At 59.4% G+C, this 18,512-nt stretch overlaps 3 protein-coding genes across 3 annotated transcripts; all 3 read right to left on the reverse strand.

The window, feature by feature from the left end:
- Positions 1-3,505: 3,505 nt before the first annotated feature.
- Positions 3,506-4,951, reverse strand: LSCM1_07918 (uncharacterized protein; the record flags this gene model as incomplete). Its single annotated transcript, XM_067325266.1, has 1 exon — positions 3,506-4,951. One exon carries the CDS (start codon positions 4,949-4,951, stop codon positions 3,506-3,508), a length of 1,446 nt encoding a protein of 481 aa, XP_067181122.1.
- Positions 4,952-10,359: 5,408 nt separating this feature from the next.
- Positions 10,360-11,454, reverse strand: LSCM1_07919 (uncharacterized protein; the record flags this gene model as incomplete). Its single annotated transcript, XM_067325267.1, has 1 exon — positions 10,360-11,454. The coding sequence occupies one exon, from the start codon at positions 11,452-11,454 to the stop codon at positions 10,360-10,362; it is 1,095 nt and encodes a 364-aa protein (XP_067181123.1).
- Positions 11,455-14,812: 3,358 nt separating this feature from the next.
- LSCM1_07920 (uncharacterized protein) lies at positions 14,813-16,798 on the reverse strand (the record flags this gene model as incomplete). The annotated part of the gene is made up of 1 exon (XM_067325268.1): positions 14,813-16,798. The coding sequence occupies one exon, from the start codon at positions 16,796-16,798 to the stop codon at positions 14,813-14,815; it is 1,986 nt and encodes a 661-aa protein (XP_067181124.1).
- Positions 16,799-18,512: the final 1,714 nt, after the last annotated feature.

Here is an 18,512-nt window from a genome sequence, read left to right on the forward strand (position 1 = left end):
AGTGAGCCGTCAATGCCTGCCGCTATCTCAGTCTCTCCGATGGTGATAGCGTGTGGATCTGAGGCTGCCTAACTGAAGAAGCGGCGCAAGAGGGGAAGGGCACCACCATCACAGACCCCCCAAGACACCTTGCTCGCAACAGTCGAGGAAACGATAAACTAAGCGCACGTCTACGGTACCTCTCTTGGCCTTCATTGCATCTTCGCCGCGACGTCCTTGCGCGGGTGGAAGAGGGAGAAGGGATTCTTCCCCCTCCCCACCGTCTGTGCCTCCACTCACTTCCCCGCCCCCAAGCCCTCTCATCCGCGCGCATACGCGCACACGTGCTGTGACAGTGCGCTCGTACTGCGTGAACACTTTTTGTGTGAGGCGAAGGTGAGAGGGGAAGAGGAGAGGGGGGCGAGTAGACCATCATAACATGAGCACATGAAAGCGAGCACCGCGCACAAAGAAAGGGCTGGAGAGAGAGAAAGGGGGGAACAAGAGGGCGCCAGTCAGACATGAAGGGGGAGGGCTGAGAGTGAACAACGCAAGAGCAAGCACAGCACGGTGTGCGAAGGAGTGCTGGTTGGAAGGGAAACGAGGGAGGAAAAGTGAAAGGGAGCGCACGTCAAGAAAGGGAGAGGTGGGACGAAAACAAAAACGAGAAACGGAAGAGAAAAAATCAGCATACGCCAGCGCGCGTGTGCGCACACGATCGCCAGTCCCGCCACCTTGCGCATGCGCGTGTTTGTTTTGGATGTCTGTGCATGAGTAAGACGTCATCCGCCGACGCACACGCACCACCAGACACCTCCGTCTCCTTTCGACACAACGGCTCATGCGCTCCACATCGACAACGAGATGATCACGGCTGCGGCACGCACGCACGCACCACCAAAGCAGGGTAAAAAAAAAGGAGATGTAAAGCTACGCGGGAGTGCGCTCTAACAGGTACGAGGCGAAAAAGCGTTTGCGCTTACCTCCCTGCGTATGCTTGTGCGCCCGCATACCGGCACATCACTGCTGCTTCGCCTCCTCGCCTCTCTACATACGCATGCACAAGGCAGTTCGGTTTGCACGCCACAGCAGCGATGGAGTGTGTGAATCGCGGGTCCCACCGACAATTGCACTGACGAGTCTCTTGCTTGCACGCATCTTAGCATCAAGCTACCATCTTCGTATGTGCACGTAATGGTGACGTCTTGCGTAGCCGCCTTCGTGCCTCAGGGAAGGTTATATGTGCAGCACCGAGAGCATTCTCTATGGTGCGGACGTTTGCCTTCTATCACTTCGCGTCTTTCCGCCCCAACGGCGCCGTTTGGAACCGTTCGCGCGCGACGGGCGTGTCTCCTCAGGGTGCTCGGGGAGGAGACGATGGGTGTAACAGAAACGCTGGAGAAGGCGCATGAGCGCTGAGCAGTGGCGATACAACAGCACAAACGAACATCAAAAAAATCGGCAGCGACTCCGCCTTGAAGAGTGGACAACAGAATCCCTCCGAAAATGCGAGCAGCACGCGTGTGATGAACCCCCAGTGCCCCGCAAACGCCGGATAAGACAACACGCAGACACAGGCAAAAAAAAAAGAGGACAAAGGCACACATCAGAGAGAGGAGGGAGAAGTAGGTACGAGAGGTCAGTAACCGCGAAGACGAAGAGAGGCAAACTCAAAAACAAAGCTGCATCACTCAGCAACAACAGCGTCGAAAAGGTCGCTTAAAGGGAAAGAAGAGGTGAAAGCAAACACACAGCACACATGGAGGGAGCTGCCTGTCGGCGTCTGTTCATCGGCACGGGGTGTGCCCCAACACAGACGAGCAGCGTGGCATATCCGCCATGTCCGCCTCGCACTGACGTCGCCAACAGCGCTGCGGTCCTCAGCGTAGGCGCCTCACATTTAGGGCAGCAAAGAGCAACAAGAAAGATAAAAAGAAACAGAAGAGTGAGCAAATTGGGGGGTCTGTAGGCGAGATGATGCCCTATGCCTTTCGAAACGTGTGCCCACGCTGTGATGTGAAGCGCACAAGTCAAAGCCCTCTCCACCGCTCCCTGCCCCCTGCCGGTCACACGCATTGCAGCTGTGCACCGACTCGTGCATCGGCGCACCGCCATTGCCTCCAGCTTCACCCCCACACCCGCCACGCCCGCCACCGCACAGCCATTCCCATGGTGCCGCTGTTCACCTGCTGAGCCCCTCGGGCGGCTCAGCAGCAGGCGATGCGAGGGCTGCGCGCGGTGTTTCAGCGGCGGTGACACTTCGCCCATCACAGGGGCGGCACAAGCGTGTTCACTGTCGCAGTTCCCACTGTCGTTGCGCCATCCAGGGCGTTGGCCGCCGGCAGCAGTAGCGGGGGATCACTCTGACATCCCCACGCTATGTGTGTGTGGCCTTCGCCCCACCAGAGGTGGGCTCGGCGTGGACAGGGAATGTCCGTGGGAGGGGAGAGGGGGGAGAGCTACAAGGCCTCCCCACAGAGAGCGGGGGCGGAGGGGGCCAGATCCCTATGGCACGCCGAGGCGCCCCCTGACATCAAGACTCGGCACAGAGAGACACATGAAAGGGAAAAAAGGAGATGCGATAGATGCATAGGAGATCAGCAAGGGTGGTGACAGGCGACAGTGCTAAGAGAGAGGCAGAGAAGCGCGGCGGGCGGAAAGAGCTGCAGCGCCACCCAAAAAAAAAGTTGCCGATAGTGGCAAGCGCCTCAGCCCCTCCCTCCCCCATTCTTCGACGCCTCGTTGATCTGCGGAAAGGATCGCACTGGCAGCTCATACCGAAAGTGGAGTCTTTCTCTGTGTGTGTGTTCGCGCCAGCGACCCAGCAGATTACGGGGGAGGAAAAAAAGAAAAAAGCGGAGAGGGGAAAGGGCGCGCAAGCACGAGAGGGGGGCTGAGCCGAGGGAACGGCGTTGAGGGGTGGGGGGGAGGAGCAGAGAAAAGAGGGCATATGGTGAAGGCAGGTAAAGAGAGGAACCTAAAAAAAGATACGTTGTTGGGAGCACAAGCAGGCACAAGCATCACAGCAAAGATCGAACGGGCTTGACGAGAAGCCGGCGCACACACAGGAGAACGGCGAGGGGAGAGAAAAGGCGAGAAGGAAAGGGCTAGGGAAAGGAGGGCATCCAGCGCGATGGTCTTCGTCGTCAGCTCCAGTGTCCCGTGGCTCCACTGGCATATATGTACATGGGCACACACAAAAACCCACACATACACATACTCGAACGCAGGCGCATTAGCATGGTGTCGCATCACGGGAGGAAGTGATATCGACGCGAAGAAGTACACTAAAGGCACCATCACGTGAGGTGGTGTGTATTTGTGTAAGCTGCCATCAGCGCCAGCGATTCACATCATCGGCGCGCCCTTTGCTTTCTCCTCTGTTTTCCATTCGTCCCTGTCGAGCCCGCGGCTCCTTCCCGCGCGCGCTCTCTCGTGCTGCTGTGCAGGAGAGGGAAGAGAAAAATTTTTTTGGCTGGGTGAGACGAAAGCGATTCATTCGTCGTTTTCAGTTTCCTTTGCGTCTTCACGTCGCCGTGCCATCGGCCGGTGCGGTGCCTGCCAGTGCCGGCTTGCTGTAGAGCGCATCATATCGAGCCTTCAGCTTCGCCTCTATTCGGTGCCCATACGGACTCGTGTGCAAGAGCGGCGTGACAGCATCGTAAATCAAGCCATACTCGTACTGGTTCACCGCGCTGCCAATCACAGCCTGCAGGACGTAGTTGCCAAAGCTGTTCTGCATGAGGCACTGGAGGTGTGCGACATCAAAGATGAGCTCATTCACGATGCACTGGCGCAAATTTCCCTTGAGCATCCCGACAATTTTCTCCATTACGTTGGAGCTGTACTTGTCACACGACAGCTCCACCCAATGCCCCTGGAAACTGCCAACCAAGTCGTGCAACGAGACGTAGCCCTCCATATTCTTGAGGATGCACTGCACCACGTAGTTGCCAAACTGATTCTTGGCCAGTGTGGAGAGGAGCGGAACAAGGGCGCTTATCAGTGTCCGCTTCTGCGCCGGCTTCGCGTACTCGATGATGCGTATGATCGCTATGCATCCCTGCTGCGTCACCGATAGGCGTTGGCAGTCAGACGTCACCACCTCAACGATAGGCATGAGCGCATCGGACTTGTGGTGCTCGAAGACCGCCTGCAGAACGCGGCGGGTATGCTGCGTGGCGGTGGCCATCTGCCGAATGACATGTGGATCCATGTACGGCACCAGCGCCTCCATTTGATGGGTGGAAATGTACTCGATCAGCGTGCGTGCGACGTGGCATCCGTGTTGATCCATGGCGACGGTGTTGAACTGTGGCACAAGCTCATCGTAAATCAGCTGAATCTTATCCATGTGCTGCAGTCGGAGCACGTTGAGAAGAATATGGCGGCCACGCGAAGACATCGCTGTCGAGGGAATGTTCCCAATGACGCTGAGGAACTGCTCTTCCAGCATGTTCGCCAGCGCGCCGGCCTCACCGCAGCTGCCTTCCGAGGCGGCATATACGGGGAAGGTGCTGGTGCCGCCAGAGCGAGGCAGCGTCATGGCACTAGGGTGAGGTGCCATCGCTGTCACGTAGGGCGAAGTGAAGCCACCACTCTCCATAGTGGCGTTCTGGGAGAGGCAGGCGGAGGCCGTGGTGCAGGTAGATGCGTAGGGGTTGTGTGTGTACATCTTCCCCGACTGCTTCGCGGACTCGGAAGCCTCGTGGCCGGCCATCGAAATGGGCCCTGTCGGACGAAATGTGTGCGCCGGCTGCATCTGCGTACTCTGCAGCGCCACGGGCAGCGAGAAAGGCTGCTTCAGGGCAGGGGCGGGGGCGGGCTTCGCCGTTGTGCCGATGTAATAGGGGCTTCGATATGGCTGGGGGCCCTTCTTTAGCGGCACCCCCATCGCTGCCGGCGGTTGGGCATCGGGGTAGTTTGACTTCAGCACCATCGAGGCGTAGAAGTCTTTGGAAGCACCGGACATCGTTGCGGATGACGGGCCAGAGGGCAGACAGAGGGGAGGGGAAGGGAAGATGGCTGGTGCGGGAGGCTTTGAAGAAAGGGAGAAAGCGAAAAGAGCGTAAAGGGTTCACCGGATAGCGGCCGGACGCACGCTCAGAGAGAGGGAGAGAGAGAGACAGTAGCAGCAGCAGAGAGGTGAGCGAGGCACTTCTCTTCCAGCAAATCGAACGGAGAAAATGCTTCTCCTACTGCTCCGCTGATACGTTGCTGCTATTGCGTTATAGAGGTAGCACAAAGGAAGGGGAGAGGTGTGTGGGTGTGTATACAGACGGTCACAGACAGAGGAAGACGGAGATACGTTAGGCGTTGTCTGTCCGGTGGAGGAAGTAGAGACGGCAGAGCGAAAGAGAAGAGGAGAAAGCGAGGCGGTCAGAGACAGACCTAGACGGGCCAGCACAGCCCCAGAAAACGCGAAATTCAACAAAAAAAGACGCGCGGAGTGAGGGCGAGAGGGGCGTGGCGACGAAAAAAAAAAGGACAGAAGTGAAGTAGGGGGGGGAGGGGGGGTGAGGAGACGCGCGCACGCGCATGCAACGGCACAGAGAGGGAGACAGTCCGCGAGAACCACCTCGACACAAACTCGCAGGCACCGTTGCTACCGTGAAATGCTGATTCGCAGGCACACGTACAGAGAAGGCGAGAGAGCTGGGGCTGGAAGGAGAGGAAGTGAAGTTTTAGCCCGACCCTATGCGAGGGTACGCCTCCGTGTGGGTGTGTGGCGCGGCAGTGGTTGACGGTGCTAATAGAGAAGAACAAAGCGCGGAGCTCTTCGCAATGGTGGGCCGCTCCTTCCCTTTTTTTTCGCTCTTGTGCGGTCAGCTTGCGAGGCGGCGGACAATTAGAGACAGAGAGAGGGAAAAAGAGGGAGAGGGGCGACGGGAAGCGCAGCGCCGAGAGAAGCTAGAAGAGGGGGGCGGGAGGAGAAGGTGAGCAGCAAGCCGGCGTGGGGGGAGGGGGCGGCGAGTCGGGTTTCTTTTTCTGTCACTGCTGGCGGGGAGCGTGCGTGGCAAAGAGAAGAGAGGGCCACGGAGAAAGGGGGAGAGAGGAGCGGGGCAGGCGGTCCGAATACGCTCGCTGTTTGTTTTTCGCTTGCGACGCTGTTCACTCTGTCGGTGTATCGCCTCTCGTGTTGAGGGCCGTCGTCCGGTGTATGCCCCGTGGGCGCGTATCCTCTCAAAGGAGAGAAAATGGAAGTGAAGGGTTTGCAGACGGCTGCGGAGGACGGTGGCGTGTGTGGGAGGGGGGGTGAGGGGGGAGACGCCGCGCCAGAGAGAAAAGAAGAGGAAAGAAACAACGGAGCGAGGGCGTTGGGGCTGTGGAAGGGGGGGTGCGGCGCTGATGAGTTCGTGCTGGAGATCGGGGCAGAGAGAGAGAGGAGGGGGGAAGTGGAAAGGAAGCGCTCGATCACGCACGTGCGCACCCGGATAGGAAGACGAAAAAAAACGCGCGATCAGAGTACGACTGACTGTTCGGTCGGTTGGAGTAATCGTCGACGTCGTCGCGACAGCGCCTATCGACAGAGAAAAGGAAGCGATGGAGAACGAAGAGCACACGCACGCGGTGGCAGTGAATCGCGCGCGGGAAGGCAAACTGGACCTGTGGGAGCTGTCCGAGATGCTCAAGGACAGTGGCGATGGCGGTGATGCGAAAAGGGACAGACGGAAGGGGAAAGACGGTCAGAGGGATGAAAAGGAGGGGCAAAGGAATGATGGAGACATGGGCCGCACAAACAGAGAGGGGGGACGGGGGGCGGGTGCGCGCACCCACGCGTCAGATGACGGGGAGGAGCCATGGAGCCGAGCAGGCAACCAGAGGTGCGGAGGGAAGAAGCCGAGATGGAGAGTGCATGTGTGTGGAGGGGAGAGAGAGAGGCACGCGCCCAAAGGCCGAGGGAGGAAGGAAGAAGGGTCTTCCTGCGAACCCCTTTGAGAAGGTGCGTTCGCCACAGATGCGCATGCGCCTACGCGCATGGTGCAGAAAGCCCCTGCAGTCTGCCGCTCTCCTCCTGCTCTGAGGGCGAATATGGCCGCACTTGTTTTGTTTTCTTTACGTCGGCTTCTGGTCACGCGCACACGCGAGGTGTGGGTGAGGTGGGGCGTACAAAATAAGAACAGCGAAGATGGGCAGAGGGAGAGGAAGAAAGAGAAGAGGAGTTCCAAAGACAGACAGGGAGCGAGAGAGAGAGAGACGGGTGAGACGGCAGCGGGAGGCAGGCGGCGCACGGCAAGGAGACACCCTCCAACGCATAGAAGAGGACAGCATTGGCGCCATCCACGGCGCCAATTATGACGGAGAGAGGCGGCGAGGAAGGGCGAAAAAGGCGTGAGATACGTAAGGCACAACAGCGGCTCGCCATGTCAGCGTCCACGCGAATATCAGCCGCATGATCACCTCAAGAGAAGAGGGAAATCGGGCAAAAAGGGGGGATCGGAAGGTGCGAGCGCGCGAAAGGGAAAGGGCGAACAGCGGAAGTGGGGCGAAGAGAAATGGAAGAGAGTCGACGAGGCTGAGAGAGAGAGAGACAGACAGACACACAGACAGAGAAGGAAGAGCGCACGCGTAGACGCTGACACTTACACACATCGCAGGGAAGGTGAGCCGGGGAATCGCCCCTCAGCGGGAGAAAAAAAAGGCGACGAGAGGGAAGCGACGGGAAGTGCTTGTCGCGCGAGAGAAGAAAACATCTCAGAGTGTGGCAGCCGGGGTCGCTGCGCAGTTGAGAGGGAGAGGAGAGGGGCGGTCTATGCAGCAGCGGGGGAATCAGCGTCGATCGTAACGGCCCCAGTGTGGCACACGTTCACCACCTTCGTCAAAGCCGCGACCGATCGAGCTTAAGGCAATAAATATCTCTTTGTGCTTGAGCATCTCACCCCTCTCCGTTTCCTCGCGCCACCCACCTCTCTCCTCCCGCGAACGCGCGGAAGCAAAATAGAGCGAGGGCGGAGCAGATAGATGGCCCAGGAGGGGGGGCCCGGTGAGAGAGAGGGAATGGAAAGAGGAGAATTCATTCGCCGTTCGGCCACCCTGTCGCTCTCAAAGATACGCACCGCTGCAGCCGAAGCCCCGCGCAAGAGGAAAGAGCGTCCCTTCCACCGGTAGAAGGAGGCGCCCGAGAGATGCGAAAAAAACAAACAGCGCGGTCGTGCGGGGCCTCTGACCGTATTTCGCTGACGAGGAAAAAGTGTGTGTGTGTGTATGTGAAAAAGGGGCGAGCACATATACAAACAGGGCGGGAGGGAGGGAGGCGGTGAGAAGGGAAGCCGCGTGGGCGGCAGCGGGGCGAAGGAGAGATTCGGAAAGGGAAAGCGGCTGGACGAGCGAAAAGCGAAGAGAAGAGAGGATGGCGTCACCGTAAAAAAAAAATGTTCGAACAGAAGTCGGTGCCGGCGAAAGGTCAGTGTTAGAGCGGAGGTAAAGCGCAGGCCATACACGCTGAGACGAGGAGGGAGGAGGAAGCGAGACACCTAGCGAGAGAGGAAAAGGTGCGGGAGGAGGCGCACAGTTGGGGGAGCGAGCCTCTCGACCTTAAGCGCAGGCGACAGGAAAGAGAAAAAAACGAGAAAACTGAAACGGTCCCCAGAGTACAATGAGGTGCGCAAGTAAAAGCACAGCGGAAAAAATATATCATGCGAAAATAAGGGTTCAAGAGAAAGCGGCGACGCAGAGGGTGCCAATGAAGCGCCACTGCGGCGAGGCAACACTGGCTGCAGCGGCGGTAGTCGCACGACGCCTCGAAGGCAGGGCGTAGCCATGAGGAAGATGGGGAGAAAAACCTTCGGCACAGGCGCACAGCTGGGGAGGGGGGAGAGACAGAGAGAAGGACGGATGGGAAAGCGGACAGCAGAAAGGAGAGCAGCCGAAGAAAAAGAAGTGCGAGGGCGGCAATCTCATGAGAAGCGAGCACATCACGAAGTGCATACGAAAATAGCTCGACCCACCCCCTTCTCCCTCCCCCTGCCTTGTACGGCTGTCACTTCGATAAGCGTACGCACGAGAAAATGAAGCGCATTCTCTCTGCGCTGTCCACCCCTGTTGTTCCACGCAAAACGGCGTCGTGCGCCCCCCCAACTCCTTTACATCCGCAGCACGAATCCTTCCACACCCCTTCTCTCCTGCCCTCGTGGGAGGGATGAGGGAAGTCGAAAGTGACAAGGAGCGCACACAAACGCGGGGCGGAGCGAGGGCGGCACGCACACGCCGCTCAAGTTCACGCGTCCTCCTTCCCTGGCACTCGGTAGATCTGCGGAGGCGTGCGGAGCTTCAGCTAGGCGCGTAGGCCGCTCTCACCCTCTCTTTATCTGCCTTCCTCCTCCCCCACAGCTGCCTTTTACCCGTCACCAGCGGAGCAGCAGCGCCTGTGGATGCCACACCGCGTATGTCGCGGTTTACCCATTTGTTTTTGGCCCGATCTCTCAGGGGTGGAGGCGAGAGAAAGTGGGAAAGCGGACTGGCAAACTCACCCACACACGCACACGAGAGGCACCCCAAATACTACCGCGGCTTGTGAAAAGGTGGGGAGGGAGCGGGCGGCATACGCTGCGCGTGGCAGAACGAAACAGCGAGGCGGGCAGAAGAAAGACGAGATCAAGAGCGAGAGAGCAGACAGACGCTCCTCCTCCCCAAGACCTTCGCCAAACGTTTGCAGGCCTGTGCAACCACCCTGACCACAACACACCGTCAAGAAGGAGTTCTATACTGAAGATCCAACAGGCAGAGAGAGAGAGAAAGCGGTGATACATAAACGAGCAAGCGGCACCACAAACCAAATGCAGAGAGGGAAAGAGGGGCAAGTTGGGTAACACAAACGTGCGTGACAAGGCTGGGGAGGGAGACGAAGTGTGGTGGGAGGGGCTGCCGACGGTGTGTGTGTGTGTGTGCGGGCGGGGGGGAAGCGGCAGGTGATCTGCGGCCACTGAGCTGAGGACCCTAAAACACACACATACGAAAGAGAGAATCACACATCATCCAATAACTCGGCAAAAGGGCGCACAGACAGCGGCACACTGGCAACGCTGAAAGGGAAAAAAGGAAAAGAGAGAGAGCAATGGGGCTTTGCTACGGCAGCTTCGCTTACAAAGCCGCGCTGCAGTGAGTCCCGCACTCGCCCCACGTCGATGTGTGCTAACGCACAAGGGCCCCCACCAGACTCTGTTGGCCGAGGCGGCTAAATTCTACCTCAAGAGAGTCAAAGCTGTGCGAGCCTAGCACCGGCAATACACTCCTGCCGGTCTCTGTATCGACTCTGCTGCCTGTCGTGCCGTGCCGAGTGAGGAGTAGCGGAGTGTGAGGCACGGCACTTCACCCCTCAATCGGGGTGGACGAGTTCATGTGCGGGTAGGCATCCGGCACGGGCGACGTGGTGAGGTCTGCTTAGTCCTCGACTCCCGAGGGGAGGGGTGTCATGCATCTCTTCTTTAGCGTCGACGGCGGGTCAGCAGCGCTGGTGTGCGAGCGACACGACGCGACCGCAGGAGGCGCCACCGCCTTCTCACCATCTGCCTTGTAGCGAGGCAGAGAGGATGGCGGTGGCGACGACAGCGTCTTCGCTTTCGGGTGTTCGGATGTCGGAGGAGGCAACGGACGCAGCGACATGCGAGGGTGCCATTGGGAGAGGAGCGTCTGCGAGAATGGTGGTGGGTGTGATACGTGAATTAACGAGCGCACCGGCTCCTGCTTCTGTGGCAGAAAGGTATGCAGCGTAGGATGAACCTCCGGTAGCTGCGCGCTGCGGCTCCACACTTTGCGGGTTTCCTCTGCCATCTCGCCGTCGAGCGGCACAGAGGCCGATGCGACGACCTGCCATGGGCGAAGCCGGTTCAGAGCGTAGCGGCGCACATCCTCCTCAATGGAGTCCATCTGGTCTCGTGCGTAGCGCTGGTTGGCCTGATCAAGATGGCTGACAGCAGTTGTCGCCAGTGACCGCCATTGTGCACACTCGTAGGCGGTGACCTCAGCTTCTCTACGGAGCTTTTCAAGCTGGTCAAACAACTTTCTATTACGCTTGTCCATCGCCTCCAGCAGGTGCGTGGCGGCAGCCCCTTTCGTCTCGGCGCTGCTCACCTTTGCCCTCCACATATCCTTCTCCTCCTGGTAGTGCAGATTCTCAGCGTATCGTTGCGCCGAGACGGCGTTCAGCTCCGCGCGCAGCTCGTCGACGCGTTCGCTAAGCTTCTTGCTCTCACCCTCCAGCGTCTCCACACGGCGTCGCAGCTGCACCTCAGATGCGCGGAAACGCACACCTTCGCTCCCCTTCGCCTCGCGAGCAGGCGTGTGGGCCTTCAGGGCGGTCTGTCGCTGTTGAGCTTCGAGCTCCTCTATGCGCTCCTTGAGCGTTCTGACGAGCTCCTTCTGGCGAAAGATGATGACCTGTTGCCCGTGGATCGTCTGCAGCGTGAAAGCGTCCAAGCCGCAGACGGGCGGCGCCTCGGCGCCACCACTTGCGCTTATGTCTAGAGCGCCGCTCATGGTGCCAGGCCCGCCAGAGGGGGATGGGCCCCGGTGCCTGTATGGCGATGAGAGGAGCTGCGCAGGAAAATCTGAGCAATCCCAGACGACTTCAGGTTTGAGCACGTGTCACCTTCGCGCTAACGGCAGGGAGGAGGCAGCAGAGAGAACGGGCCGGCGCGCACAGGCGCCACCGCGGGACAAGAGGATGTGGGGGCTCCACTATAGTCTTCTATGCATGCAAAAGTGGCTACGGTAAACGGATGAGCGGATAGAGCCTGCAATGCACACGCATGCGCCTGGACACCAAAGGTGCAATGGCAATACGTGCGTGATGAGAGGGCTGCCCAGCGGCCAGCCGGTGCTGACAAGAAAGAGGAGATCGCCTGTGAATGGCAATGCGCGGAAGCGTGTGTGGTGCACTGTGCTGTCTCGCGCCGCCTCCGTGTCGAGCTGTTTCCTTTGCTTTCTCGTCTTCGGGCAGCGTCAGGAGGCGACGTGCGCGCGTGAGAGGCGACGATGCGGATGCGTCGTCGTGTACGATGGAGCGACGCGCCGACGGTATGCACAGCAGCCGAGACAGAAGCAGTGGGAGAGTCAGGAAAGCAGACAGAAAGAAAAGAGCAGACGCCCCTGTCACTGATGCGCGCGCAGGGACAGCAGGGGGAGCGTACGCGCTCCCTCGTCACCCCAACGAAACACAAGCGAACGGGTCTTCCTGTTGTCGTGCGCAGCGCTTTCTGCTGTGCGTGGTGATTGATGCAAGTACGGCAGAGGCGTCCAAGATGATGTGGTGAGAAGCAATGGCGGCGACGTAAACAGGTGGAGAAAGCGTACCACTGTTGCAACGAGAGGAGAGAGGGGTGTGAGGGCGGCAGGCTACAGAGAAAAGGTCCGCAACAATGGCGGTGATATTGGGCAAAGGCAAGAGAGAGCGCGTAGGTGCTCCACAATCACCACAAAGAAAGACAAGGCGAGCGAGCAAAAGAGGAAAGAGAGAGGGGGGCGATTTTGGAGATGCGTGCACGCAGAAGAAAGGCGTCACGCACGCCAACCACAGCAGGCCTACGTCTGCGCCCATGTCTCGTCGAGCGCGCGTACGTGGGCGCCCTCATTCTGGCAGATTTTTCTCAGCTCTCAGAAGCTCAAAGAAAAGGATTGAGACGGGAGCGTGGCGATGCTCGCATGCGTGCAGATACATAAATAAGCCATACGGATGCACGAGGAAGAGGAGGGAGTCGAAAGATAGAGAAGCGGTAGCAGCACCGCCTCCACCCACTTGTACTCGGGCGCACAGGAGCTAGCTCGTGCGAACCCAGAGAGTCACTCGCCTGTCTTCGAAGAGATGAGCGGGTGGCCATCGGAGAGTGCGGCGCCGGGAAAAATGTCTGCGGCCTTCTCCACGAGCAGGTGCTACTTCCTATTGGGCATACCTCTTGGGGGAGAGAGAGGAGTAAGAAGCAAGCGCCTCCCGATGGCCGCTGGGACACTTGCCTTGGGGAGGAGGGGAGGAGCATCCTGCAGTGGGGAAGGGGACGTAAAAGTGCTCGGCATGTCCGAAGTGCCCCGCGTAGCGTGTTGCACGCACGTGTCTGCACACATGAGCGTCTCAGTACCCGGCACAGCGCACCCTTCCCCCTCGCTCTATGCTGCTGCACGCTCCTACGGCTCGCACTCGCCTCATCCATTCTCTCTCTCTTGCCCCCGCACATGCCTCCTCTGCAGCGCCCTTTTCCCCTCTTCTCGAACGGCTGAGATTGGCGCACAATAATAGCAATCAAAGGAGGAGGCGCCACGGCATTGCAACGGTTGTCACCAAAGGATCGTCCAGCAGCGTACAGTCAGGCGGCTCCCATGGCGGGTAGTGCAAAATCTACAGGCGCATGCACAGACACCGTCTCGGCCACAGAGAGGGAGGGCCCCCCTATACACGTCTGCGCAGCGGGCACCACTCGAGTGCAGACGAGCGCCCCAAACGTCACCATCCAAACCGGGAAAAGTACCGCGCAAAAGTAGACACAGTTGCGAAAAGCGGCGCGGTGCGTTGTCAGCAGCGCACGTGAAGCAGCGAAGAAACGTGGCAGTCGGGCAGCACCGCCACGACTCAGAGGCACGTATCACGTTGCGATCGGACGGCTGCGGGGAGGAGAGAGAGAAAGGAGGAGGAGACGCCCGGCTGTGTTCTGGTGACTGCAGCATCGCCATGTCCCCCCCCGATGAAAGTCGAGGCATCGGAGGACGCGGCGGCACAGAAAAGAGAGGGCAGCGGCAGACTTTAGTGCCCTCAGACATGACTGGCCAAGAGCGACAGGCAGACAGAGAGAGAGAGCGCACAGGCGGAGGAGGCACGCGAGTAAATGATAGGAAATTAAACACGGCAATGGCCTCCACAGGGAGAAAAAAAAAGACGTGGCGAGAAGTTGGCGAGTCGGCTAACAAACCCACAAACGGCACTGAAGTGGTCCACCAGTGCATACGAGCGAGAGAGAAAAATATACGAAGAGTGAGAAAAGGCAGGGTCGGGGTCCGGAAAAAGAGGGCTCGCAGCATCCTCGGCACGCACACGCGCGGGCAGGCACTAAAACAAAAGCAGGCGAACGTGAAGGGAAACCGCGGAACGGGCAACAAAAATGCGCTACGCGCGCCGCGCAGTCTACTGAGAGCGTACCCGCGCCACTTCTCCTTCTCGAACAGGGGGGGAAGTGCGACAGAGTGAGGAAGAGGCAAAGCGGCAGAGCTGCCGAGAGATCACCAAAAATCCTCTTACGACCAAAAAAAAAACGAAGCATTCGCCGCCGAGTTGTGCAAGAAGAACCACACAATTTTGCCGAATGGTGCTTCAAACTCGAGGCACTCGACCTCGTCAACGCTAACCTTCCACACCATCAGCAGTCCTGAGAAGTGGCCGGCCACCCTCCGTCAGTGCATGGAGTCAGGAAAGGAAACAGAGAGGGGGTGGGGGGCGACACTCTAAAGCGACACAGATCCTCACCAATTCCGCGAAGCATAACACAACAACGCCACCAAACGGGCTCGTTGGGCAGCTCAGGCCTCCACACGCCACAGGGCTCGCAAGCATGACTCGCCATCATTCAGCACACCTGAACGCTAGCGAGCCCGAGGACCTCTGCCGACAGAGGATGTCAGGCTTGAGTATCAACCTTCGGCACCCAGCATCGCTGCCCTTCGCGCGAACGCACGGATCACTTCATTCACCATCGCTCCCCCTACCACCCTCCAGATAACCCCCGAACGCCGGAAGCGGCGCCACACCTATTCCTTGACCTGTCTCTGCTGAGGAAGCGATCCAAAAATTCCAGTTCAGCTCTTACGGCTGTAACAGCACCGGGCGCGGCAACTTCCTTCGCGGCCTGCAGGGTCAGCCCACCTTCGAACGCCCCGCAAAGGTCAGCGACACAACGCTGATGATGCGAAACAGAGCAAACAGAATCGCCAAGGACACCCACATGTAGACGCTCGCAGACTGCGGGTCACCGTCAAACCCAAGCAGGCGCAGCACCGTACGCCCGTCACGAGGCTGGTTGATGCAGTACTCGTCACCCTTGCGGTAGTTGTCGCACGTTATGTTGTGCACATTGTTCAGCTCGTTGCGCAGCACCAAAATGTACGCGTGACGCATGAACGACAGCTTCTCCAGCCAGTACCAGTACGGTCGCAGACGGTCCGTACTCGCGAACAGGCCACCCCCTATGGCCAACGGCATCAAGATCAGTGGCGTGATGGCGGAAGCGACTATCAGCGACGGGCACGAGGTAGAGATCGCGAAGCCGAGGCCCGTGGCCACCTGCGACAGCAGCAAAATCACGCCGACGTAATGGAAAAAGGACCCGGCGTCGCGATGCAGGCCCACCATCCAGTACAGGATGATGCTCTCCACCAGCACCGCAACAATCTGCACAGGGAGCTCAGCGACACTACGGCCGAGGAAGAACATCAGGGGAGAATACGCGCCAGCCTGCTGCTCGCGCATGTACACGGCACGCACGTTGTTGAACGTGTTGATCATGATGAACGTCGAGCTGAGCGCGCGGTTCATGACGGTCATGAACAGCATGCCCTGGCGATCCTGGACGCCCTCCACGTTGGAGCGAACATTCAGAAAGATTAGCCCCACAACAACGGCGAAGAAAATCGCCTGAGCCATGTACGAGAAAAGGTACAACGAATTGCGCGAGATCTCCATCACCGTGCGCCGCGTCACCTCGCAGAACTGCACAACCGGCGAGCTGCCGAATTGCACAATATACGCATCGAGGAACCGCGCCGCAGACGACTCACTGCGGCTCTTTGCAAGGTGCACAGCGGCACTGTGCGGCGTGCGAGGTCCATTCTTCAGGTACTTGTGCCAGCGCTTGATCAGAACCTTGCTTGTCGCACTGTCCTGCAGCAGTACCATGTAGTGGTCCGACGGCGTGTACTTGCTCGGGCACGGGAACCCGATAGACTCGAAGTAGCTCAGCGACGCAGCCATCGTCCCGTGGTACGCAACGCGGCCCTGCGTCATCAGCATCACGTCGTCGAAGTATGACAGCACCTCCGCAGTCGGCTGGTGGATCGTGTAGACCACAGTTCGGCCCATCCGCGACAGCTGGCGCAGCAGGTGCACGACCTTTGCAGATGTCACCGAGTCCAGCCCAGACGTCGGCTCATCAAGGAGCAGAATCTTCGGGTCGCAGATCAGCTCAATCCCGATGCTGCACCGCTTGCGCTCGCCACCAGACAGCCCAGCCTCCAGTCCCGGTATGCCGACCTTCGTGTCACGGCAGTGCCGCAGCCGAAGTACATCCAGCGCCTCCTGCACACGCTCCTCCGTCTCCGCGCGGCTCGTCCCACGCCGCGTACGCAGCGAGAACCACAGTGCGTCGTACGGCGTTGACAGCGGCGAGATGATGTCGTCCTGCGTCACGAACCCCATCGCCTTGCGGAAGTGCCGCTCGAACTCACAATCGCCCAGCTGGCGCCGCCCGCTCAGCTTCAGGCCACCGCCAGACGCAAGCCGGTCGCAGATCGCGTTCAGGAACGTCGTCTTGCCGGCGCCGGACGACCCGAGGATCGCAAGGCACCGCCCGGGCAGCGCAGTCCCCGTCAGTCCGCACAGGATGCGCTTCTGGCCGGCGCTGTACGTCAGATTGCGCCACGACAGCGGCAGCGAATAGCTGTTCGGCACGCTGCCTCTCTTGAGCGCACCCGCGCCACAGTCGGCGGTGGGGCTCAGGTCATTGGCGCCGTCGCTTAGAGAACCCGCTCGGCGGGCGCCGAGTGCATCGGGGTCGTCGACCTCGATGGGGACGAGTAAGTTGTTCGGGGGGTCGCTTTCCACGCGCTGATCGATTTCACGAGGCATGACGGAGTTTCAAGGGGAGGTGATGGGAGGGAAGAGAGGAATCGAGGGAGCGGGAGGGGGGCAGAGGGAAAGACGCGGCTGTACCTGCCAGCTTAGAGCAAAGGCAGTGTATGTGTCCGAATGGTAGAGCAATGAAGCGGTGAGAGCGGCGTTGGCACGCACACACGAATGTGCAACGCTAAACAGCCGAGAAGGAAACGTGTTTGTGACAGTGTGGAAAGAGTAATTAGACGATGACTGCCGGTGGTGGAGGTGGCAGTGGCGTCGGGGATCGGCTGCGCCGCAGCGTAGCGGTTATAGAGCACAGTCTGAGGGGGAGAAGTTATGGAGAGGGCCTCATCTGGGCAAACACGAAGCGTTGGCACGGCATTGAAGCAGCAGCAGCAGCAGCGAGGTCAGCGTAAAGGAAAAAAGGGAGAGAAAGGGAGACATGCGAGAGGAAATCATGTGGGGGTCTAACAGACAGAAAGCAACGCTCGCGCTCACCCTCGCGCCGCGCTGGTGAGACAGCGTTGCGGACGCCTTTGCAGGCATCTTCATCACACATATGCCGCGCACGGCCCTGAGAGAGGGGGAGAGAAAGAAGGACGCGGAGGGTATGTAAGAGGCCCGGCTGCAGATCTGCAGAGGAGACGGCACGGCACACCAAGATGGCACATCTCTCCCCCGATTGAGTCATTTCCCTAATGCCCGCCGCGTTTCGTGGCTGCGATCGGATAGCCCGTCATCGCTTCCCCTCCCCCTCTCCCTTTCCCTTCGCCCAGACGCTAACCCATTGGGGTCACCGGCACACGAGAGCGGCACTGGTGCCTTTCCCACCACCCACCAAGCTGGGAAGCGGAAGTATATGCACGCCGTGGCGAGTGCCGTGAAGCCTCCCATCGGTGCCCGCACCACCACCACTACCACCATCGCCACCGGTATGCGCCTCCATCACTGCCGCCCCTCTTCTTTTTTCTCATACGCAGCAGACGCCCCCCTCTCCGCTCCCGCCTACACTCTCTCCTGAGCCTCTCCGCCCTCAAGGTGACTACAGCAATGCGATGGCCTGCATGCATACGGTGTGGAAGAGAATACATAACGGGCGGGGAGGGAAGGTAAGCTAACAGAGGTCTGAAATGAGGGCACGCCGGATGGTCCACAGCAGACTGAGAGGACAGCGCAGCATCAACCCGCCGCCACCATAGTCGGCAGTGCTTTTTCTAAGCTTTCGTTCGCTCTTCTGCGCTTGTGACAGCCTATGGGTCGTATGATGTGCCGGCCTGCTGCATGAGTGGATTGTCCCAGCCGCACGACTCACGCGCCATGGAGACGCAGGCGCACAGGCCCACGTCGATGGGAAGTGCGCACGTGCAGGCAGCTATGAAGAACGAAATGATGTGTTAGAAAAGGTGCTCAGAGGCGGAGGGAAGCCCCTGCGGGATCAGCTCGGGGGGAGGGGGAAGACACCCTAGCACACTCACGAGCGCATGCGCAGGGTGAAGAACGGCACGTAGACGATGAAAGAGCCGCTGCGCACGCGAACCTCAGGAGAGAGAGGGAACAGAGAAGAAATATGTGCGTGCCTCTGTGCGCCTGTCGCAGCAGTGAAAAAGACAGCCTTGGCCTTGTGCGGGACGAAGCGAGGCAGCCGCGACGCTCTAGTCGAGGGATGGGGTGAGGTGAAGGACACGGTGTAGATGGTGAGAGGAGAAGGCGGAGGGAAGGAGGGAGC

The sequence above is a fragment of the Leishmania martiniquensis genome, chromosome 6 (assembly GCF_017916325.1).
Source record: "Leishmania martiniquensis isolate LSCM1 chromosome 6, whole genome shotgun sequence".
NCBI lineage: Eukaryota > Euglenozoa > Kinetoplastea > Trypanosomatida > Trypanosomatidae > Leishmania > Leishmania martiniquensis.